Raw genomic sequence first — 8563 nt, forward strand, 5'->3', positions numbered from 1 at the left:
TGGTAGATGCTGTTTATGGTGTCATAAAAATTATTGTATTTCTGAGGCTGGTTTCCTGAAGATTTGTCACTGAGATGACAACTGATGTCATCTCAGGGCTCAGTCCCTGAGCCCATTATGTGCCTCTGTAACCCTTTCCACTACCGCCCACAAGATGGGTATGGGGTGCATAATAAATGAACTAAACTAACTCACCCTTACCAACAAAGCATCGAGAAAGCCAGCATAGCCAGCAAAGCATCGAAATGGCCAACTGACTCCCCAAATGATTCACTCAAATTCGAATGATTTACTCGAAACTTAGCTGGAACCCCAGCTAAGACCCTGGCGAATAGGCAGTTTCATGGGGTTTATAACCCTGCGGGTGAAAAAAACAACTTGTTCTCTGTGTTACATTGCCCAACCACTTGGGTTGGACGGTAGAGCGACGGTCTTGCTTCATGCAGGTCGGCGTTCAATTCCCGACCGTCCAAGTGGTTGGGCACCATTCCTTCATCCCCGTCCCATCCCAAATCCTTATCCTGACCCCTTCCATGTGCTATATAGTCGTAATGGCTTGGCGCTTCCACCTGATAATTTCCCCCCCTGCCCCCTGTCCTACATTGAAATTGTCATAGGTTGTCCTACACCTAACCTATGCCTTGAATTTTACCCGCTGCTTTAACGGGCCTAACCCGAGGACAGGTTCCAGAATTAAGAAGCCTCAGCTTTGAGATTATTAAGAGAACCTATTCTCACAACCTTAGAAAAAAGAGAGGGGGGGGGGATATGAAAACTACATATAAAATTTTGAGGGAAATAGACACAGTGGACAAAGAAAGCATATTTCATTTAAAAGAGGTAGGTCACAGAGGACAGTGGAAGCTTCCAGTCCCCAACAAAATTAATTATATAAATAAAATATTGTTAATTATTATTATTATTATTATTATTATTATTATTATTATTATTAATTAGAGTATGACTTATTCAGTCTCGACAGTCTAGCTTAGTGAGCTAAATAATAATTAAGATAGATCAATGACAGTTAAAATCTATTAGACTACCCTGTAGCAGTTTTAAGAGCAGAAACAAAATTCTTACACCTAGGAAATAATGGACAGTATCTTACAGCTAAGTGACCCATTGTACACATAATTATTTTAAATTGTTTTCACTTTAAACATACTATTACTGCAACGATCAGCACAGAAAGCGGACAATAATTCAAAAGATATATTTTCCAAGAGCAGCCCCTCCCCCCCTCCCAAAGGAGACCTCGGTCCAGCTGAGCGCCTCATGTAAACAACAACACTGGCTCGTGGAAAATCAGCACCGCTTCTGTGCCAGGTAAGTCCACTACGGGCTCACCATAGCCCGTGCTACTTTCCCAGCTCCTGTGCCAGGTAAGTTACGGGCTCAACATAGCCCGTGCTACTTGGAACTTATTCCGAGTAGCTGAATCTATAACAACGTGGAAAATTCTATACTACATGAACGGGCACTACAACTATTCCGTATGTATAGATTCCATCGTCGCCCCTAAATCAACACAACATGTATTAATTCTACATTAATTCATTAAAACTTATATTAGAATGATAGTTAGAGCAAGCAGTTTAACAAATAATGGAACTGTAAAGGTGGTTTAGGACAAAAATAGCAATCAGCTGTGATGACATGTTCGTCTATGCATTTCACACAGGTTCACAGGCGGAGTTTTGTTAAAACCGAATAGTTAGATTAGGATGTATAAGCTTATATTAGACCCGCTTGTGTTAGGTTTTAAAATTGGTTGGCGAACCGTTTTGTGTACGTGACCTATGACCCCAGTGACACCTTGTTTTGACAATTAGAAAACAAGGTTTGTTGTAACAGCTCTACAGTTTGACCATATACCACCTACCTAACCAAATCAACCCTAGCTCAATGTTGTTTTTAACAAGAAGTATTTTTTTTCAAAACTCCTGTGCACGATTTGACTACGTCCCACCAAGTATATGTTTAGGTCTGTGTGTTAATTTTATTTTAATATTTTTTTTGCCACTTGATGATCAGAATTTGTTCAATTTGTATATCATGACATTCTGTAGACTAGTTATCTATAAATTCTCACTTTGAAATGTAACTGTTGTAGTTTGTATTAGGTATACAGTATTAGTTTATCTATAAATCCAGGTTTATAGATAGTTTGATGCATTTTTCAGGTTATCATATATTCTTTGCAAAGATTATAGACTTATTTATGTATATATGTGCGTACGCACACAAGTACACTCGCGCGCACGCACACATACACGTATGCATGCATGCATAAACATATACTGTATATATAATATACATATACAGTATATGATTCCATTCACCCTTAAGCAAACTTAAAGATGTATACTTTGGATACAAACCAATGGTGTGGTATGACTTTATATGCAATAGCATACCCCCTATTCTGGATTCTCAAATTATTTGGACATTAAGATTTCTGGTTCACCAGCATTAACCAGAGCATGTTCAGTTCATGGGATTAACAGATACCTACCATTATCCATGAAGTCTATATGTGATTTGATTGAATATACTTATTTACACCAAATAAAACAATTTAATTGGTTTTCCTACATATACAGTACATTGGTGCATTCCAATTAAAACATCATTACACTACAAATATTTTGAGTACAAGTGTCTCAAATTAATAAATAACAAATTTAAAAAATTACAGCTAGTATGTTTTTACCCAATTATTCATATTTTCAGTAATCTGGACATCTGGAGATACCAATTTATCCAGATAATTGAGGTTGCATTAAATTGACCTCCAGGATGAACCGTCAGATGAGAAAGGGTGGCAAAGGAATGTCTCGTGGTGGAAAAGGCAGCCGAGGAAATCGGCAGCAGCAAGTAGGGCGACGGGAAAGATTTGAGGGAAGTTCAGATACAGCAACAGCAAATTTTAATCAAGTACTAGAAGATGATGCTCTGCAGAAGCTTGAAATAAAAGGTATCAGGTTTATAAATTTAATGTATATACTGTAATAGTAAGGTCATGCATTAAATTCTGAATACATGGGGGCTTTGAACAACAGGGTATTAAAAAATATTTAAATATTTTGCTAATTAAAGAACCCCATTCTGAACTATAATTAGTTATAACACATTATAATACTGAATTACATTAGATTATGGAGGTCAGTATGTCCCAAATTTTTGTATTGTACACTAGGTGATTATTATAAATTCTATTAAAATCACTCTAATTTTCTACATTTGAATTATTAGAAAACATAAAATTAATACAAATATTTGGTCCGTGAGGAGCGTGCAAAGTCTTCATGAGTGACAGTTGTATATGGCTATAATAGTTGTTCTTTTCAGATCACTTCATGCTGCAGTATTTGAATTTTAATAATGGTCGAAGTGAGACATTAATGTAAACCTTAAATTAAAATGTCAAAAATATTTATAGTCTTTGTGGATTTGGCCTTCTCAGTTATTGATCTGTAATTACTTAATGTGATGACTGTAATATTAAATTACTGTAGTGAGTAATGAAATAATGAGCAGTACAACAAATACACCATGCAGGAAATCCTGCTCTGTTGATATTTCAAAAGTAAGAAATCTATTGAATTTAGTCTTTTATGATTTTGTTGTTTTGCAGAAGAATGCTTGTCTACTATGATTTCTTCATATAGGCCAATATCATTATAGCCTCTGTAGCTTCGACTTGGCTTCATTTTTTTCAGCTATCCTTTCAGTAACTTTGAATTTGTTTTAACATTTACCCTTCCCATGTAACATTGTTGTATCCTTGGCCTTTGATGGTTTTCATTGCTTTGACTCAAAGGGCTTTGTTGTTCCATTCTTCCCAATTCATAGTTTTCTAGCACAGAGTAAGGCAAAAACATTGGCTTTGGGGTTTTATCATCCTTAAAGCTTGGATTCTGTGAAGTCACTTTGGTTTGGCACCTTCTGGCTACACTCGTACAGTATTTATCTCATCTGATTGGCTGTTTCTTACTCCTAGATCTATAGGTGGTAGCTGTATTGGTGCTCTCAGTTCATCTGTTCAGGATGGTGGGCACTTTGTGTTTCTGCACATCATGGGCTCTGTTCTACAATGCTAGGGAGCAAGTGAAACTGATAGCTTAGAAATAGTCTTTGATTGAATATGAAAAAAACTTTCTGAGCAGAACCATTCAGTTCACTTTCTGTTTCCTCAATTTATATGAAGTATTTCAGTTAGATGTTTTATATTAATAATGATATCCACATTAACCTTTTTGGTGGAAGAGTACAGGGAAACATTGTGGAATACTGACTTGTTAATGCTATGGGATAACAGATAAAAGTGAAGAATATGAAGCAGGAGAAGAAGTCAACAAGACCACCCATTTAGAGGAGGAAGAGGATGATGATCAGGACAGCAGTGATGGTGAGGTTAGTTGATTCCTTAAATGTCTATAAGTATACAGGTATAATTAGTTCTACTCATAAGATAGAGCACCTTGTTATTTTTTGACACAGTATAAATAGATCAGTTAGTCACTGGTTCAGTGAATTCCTTAAAGGCATTTAAAACAAATTAACCAAATGAAACCTAAGTGAAACAATGTTAAACTATTTAGGAAGGTATTTATGAAACCTGGTTACTTTACTAGGACTGAAAATTTTCAAATGCCATCTAAATCATTAACCCACATTTATGGAGTATCCAGTGGTGCCCAGAGTGACCTCAAAAGATTGTGGCATTTAAGTGTTTGGAGCTCGCAGACTGCTCTAAATCCGAAAATGCATTTTGAATGTCAATTAATATAATGAATTTGAATAGACAGTACTGTATCATAAAACTCTGTCGTATTGGTATCCACCATTTGATCTCCAACTTCATGAGGAATGCAATGGAAGCCAACTAAATAAATCCTTATATTTTATGCTTGCTCTTGGTGGCAGCATTTGCAACACTTAAACTAGAAGATTCTTTAAAGGTTAACCTTATCAAGGATGAGGTGTGTCTCCAAGGAAATGTCGATTATAGCATAGAAATAGACAAATTGTATGCAATAGTAGATACTGTTGTAAATGAAGAGTTCTTTGCCTTTATTTTCAAACACATTCTTCATATATGGATACTCATTGCACATTATCTTATAAATTCTAATACATCACACATTTTAACTTTAATTAAATCAATATACAGCTATTTAATTCACGAACCTGATTTATCCAGACGAGCTTCGAATTGAGCGATATAAGCTACTCCGTAGCCATGTGGGATCTGCAGCACTGTGACCCAAAGAAGTGCTCAGGAAGAAAACTGGCTCGGCATGGCATGGTTAAACTTCTCAAACTTGGCCAGAGATTTGGTGGCTTGGTTCTTACTCCAGTTGGGAAGAAGGTACCGTATAGATTTTGATGTCGTTAGTAGTATTACGTAACTACACATAGTAGTTAGTATTACAGGACCCCTGAAGTCTGTGACAGTCTGCATGCCTTAGATGAGTCATATACTGTAAGTCTATTGTTTCTGCTTTGGTTTCCAATGGGGTAGAATTCTTATGTTTATTGTAATATTATTTATATCGGAGAGTGCTAATATAGTGTTTGGTTTCTTCAGTGTTGAAATCAGCCTAACCAATCAGGTTTGTCTAGTTTCATATAGGTCAGTTAAGAGACATATTTTAAATTAACTGATGAGGAAGCACTAGTTAGAATCTGGAGGATAAATACAATTGAAAGAAATCGCAGAAAATGCCTCGATTTGGAGATGACACTGGAGGCAAGCTGATGTCATTTTGATAAAGGGTTTGGGTAATTTTTTTACCCATTCTATAAGCAGGATTTTATTTCAGGCAATCATACCAGGGGATTATATCCATTGCTAGAAACAGCAAATTAGACGGAAGGAAAAAGTGGAAAAAAGACTTTTAATAAGAATGATTAGTTAAGATTAGTTCTCATTCAAATTGTCTTCTCATCAACCTAATATTGTGATATAAATTGTGCCAATAATGTCTCACCACTCTAATAATAAACTATATTTCTCATATATATATATATATTACCTTTGAAATTGTGCTATTGTACACCTGTTTAGTCCAGCCATTATTATAATTATTTGTACACGTTATGAATTAAATTTCTAATTCTTCTCTAAAAGGCTCCTATAAATGATAACTCATTGCAGTGTATCTCGCCAGAGGATGAAAGCATTCTCCTTCATCATGGAATTGCTGTAGTGGATTGCTCATGGGCAAAGCTGTCAGAGACTCCCTTCAACAGAATGAAAGCAGCTCATCCAAGGCTCTTGCCGTATCTCGTTGCTTGTAATCCTATTAACTATGGTCGACCATGCAAGTTATCATGCGTAGAGGCCATTGCATCCACTATGTATATTTGTGGTAAGAGTTCTGATTATTGAATTGATTTACTCGGTAAATTAATAGTGAATTATGTATAGTAATAATAGTTTATAATGTGAATGTAGAAGTTTATGGGGTAAGAAATTGTTTTGTTCCTTACCAGTGCCCATTTTTGGCCAATGGTAAAAGTCTAGTTTCTGAATACTAGACACTTTTATGGTCACAGTTCAAAATTTTGAACATTATCAAATTGTTCTTATTTCAGGCCAAAAAGAAGCTGCTACATTATACCTGAGCAAGTTTAAATGGGGTAAAACATTTATTAAAATAAATGAAGAGCTTTTAGAGAAATATAGCGCATGTAGTACCAGTGCTGAAGTTGTCGAGGCACAAAATGTTTACCTTCAGGAACTTGATGAAGAATCTCGGAGAATAAAAGGTTAGAAATTATTTGAAGTTTTAATATAGTATTTATCTTACTATCCAAGTTCCTTCTTTAACTGTGTATAAGCATAAATCGTGCAGAACTTTGTGTGCTCTGGAAGGTTTGTTTAATTATGTATTTAATAATTGTGTGGTATCATTTGCAATCATCTGACAATTTTCCTTGTTTATACCTGCATTCCATCAAGCTGCTTGTAGGTTCCCTTGCCAGTCATTGTAAATCAGATAGATAGTTATATAGTTCATTCATAAAATTAAAGAGTTCTGTTGTCTATATATTTATACTGCTAAAAAGAAAAGTAAATATGACTGGAACCTGCCTAGTATGGGCCAACAGGCCTGCTGCAGCTCTTCCTAATTCTAATGTATAGTACCTGGAAACTTGGTATCGATTGTTCCTTATGCTTAATTTACAGATGATATGGATTTACCACCATCAGAATCGGAAGAAGAAGAAGAGGAGGAGGAGGTGGGTGAGGAAGGTAAAGATAACAGTTAAGGTCAACATCATAGAAGGAAAGAAAAGATGAAAACAATTAGTATCTTAATCCCAGTTGTAGATTAAGTGACATGTTGCCATGTTCTGTACTTTATAACAACAACCTAAAATATTTTGAAAATTAATGTGCTATTGAAAATTTTAAAGTTAATTCTTGTTGCAATTATATTCTTGTAGAGCATCACTCCAGTATTTCTATGTGAATATAGTTGAAACCTGAATTGTGTTGATTGTTAAATGCCTTAGTAAAGAATTTTATTGTAAAATGTGATTTTTAAATAAATGCAGTAATTAAAGCTATTATCATTTAGAGATGTTGAACATGCCAGAGCTAAAATTCATTGTTTTATCCACCACAAAGTTTTTTTACTTGTCATTTTGAAGTGGCAAGTTTTTTTTAGGGGGGGTCATTTACTGTATGTACTTACCTAGTTGTGGTTGCAGAGGTTGAGCTTTGACTCTTTGGTCTCGCCTAAGAGACTAAATACATGTATGTGTGTGTTTACTAGTTGTGTTTTTTTTTTTTTTTTTTTTTGTATGGATGGATGGATGGATGTATGTATGTATGTATGTACATGTCATATTTAATGTATAATTCATGTTAATGATACAGTATGTTTAGCAGAGAATGAAAGACATTTGTGTAGGCTTGTTAACATTTTAATTGAGATGTGTGAGAGAAGGCCGTTAATTAAAAGTGAATGTCGACAAAATTTAGTTTATTGTGGAAAATTCTTTATGCGAATAAGAGTGTCACCGTTGAAGTACTAGAAATGGTCAGTTGGTTTAAATACTTGGAGTGTGTGATTCATTAAGGGAATTATGCAGTCGAAATTAGGAGTGGAGGAAAGTGGCTGGTTCAATGAAATTCCAGTGTTGGAAAAAACAAGGTGGCACAGATACAGTCAGAGAGCTGCATGAAGAAGTGCTAGTGCCAGGTTGCAAGGTTACAGTGTGTTATGGCAGTGCAAATCAAAAATTAGAACAGTAGAAATGGACAAGCAGATCGCTTGATTAAATGATAAAGGAAGTTTTGTAAAAATTTTAAAAATATTTGGTCATCAGAACAATTTCTGTATTATGGGGTTGTTAGTGCTGCTGACTACTACATAGCACTAATTCTCCATTTGCTTGTTTTTACTTGAGCTTGTGTAAAAATAATAAATAATGGACATGTCTTTAATTTTATTTATGATGGGCATAAATTCTAACATGCATTTAATACTCTGTGGTTTTATTTAAATAGATCAACTATTATTCTTAAGCTTTATCTTGCCCT

At 35.1% G+C, this 8563-nt stretch overlaps 1 protein-coding gene across 4 annotated transcripts; it reads left to right on the forward strand.

Moving 5' to 3' along the window:
* Positions 1-1206: 1206 nt before the first annotated feature.
* LOC123762070 (18S rRNA aminocarboxypropyltransferase) lies at positions 1207-8461 on the forward strand. 4 transcript variants are annotated; one of them, XM_045748328.2, is made up of 7 exons: positions 1207-1329; positions 2737-2980; positions 4325-4419; positions 5210-5377; positions 6167-6380; positions 6607-6780; positions 7202-8461. In XM_045748328.2, exons 2-7 carry the CDS (start codon positions 2803-2805, stop codon positions 7282-7284), a joined length of 912 nt encoding a protein of 303 aa, XP_045604284.1. In that variant the 5' UTR covers positions 1207-1329; positions 2737-2802; the 3' UTR covers positions 7285-8461. The 4 variants fall into 4 exon arrangements, with proteins under 4 accessions (XP_045604284.1, XP_045604287.1, XP_069191968.1 ...); XM_045748331.2 differs by having other exon boundaries at positions 1215-1329; positions 2802-2980; XM_069335867.1 differs by having other exon boundaries at positions 1283-1385.
* The last annotated feature ends 102 nt before the right edge of the window (positions 8462-8563 follow it).

This window comes from Procambarus clarkii, chromosome 34 (genome assembly GCF_040958095.1).
Source record: "Procambarus clarkii isolate CNS0578487 chromosome 34, FALCON_Pclarkii_2.0, whole genome shotgun sequence".
Lineage (NCBI taxonomy): Eukaryota > Metazoa > Arthropoda > Malacostraca > Decapoda > Cambaridae > Procambarus > Procambarus clarkii.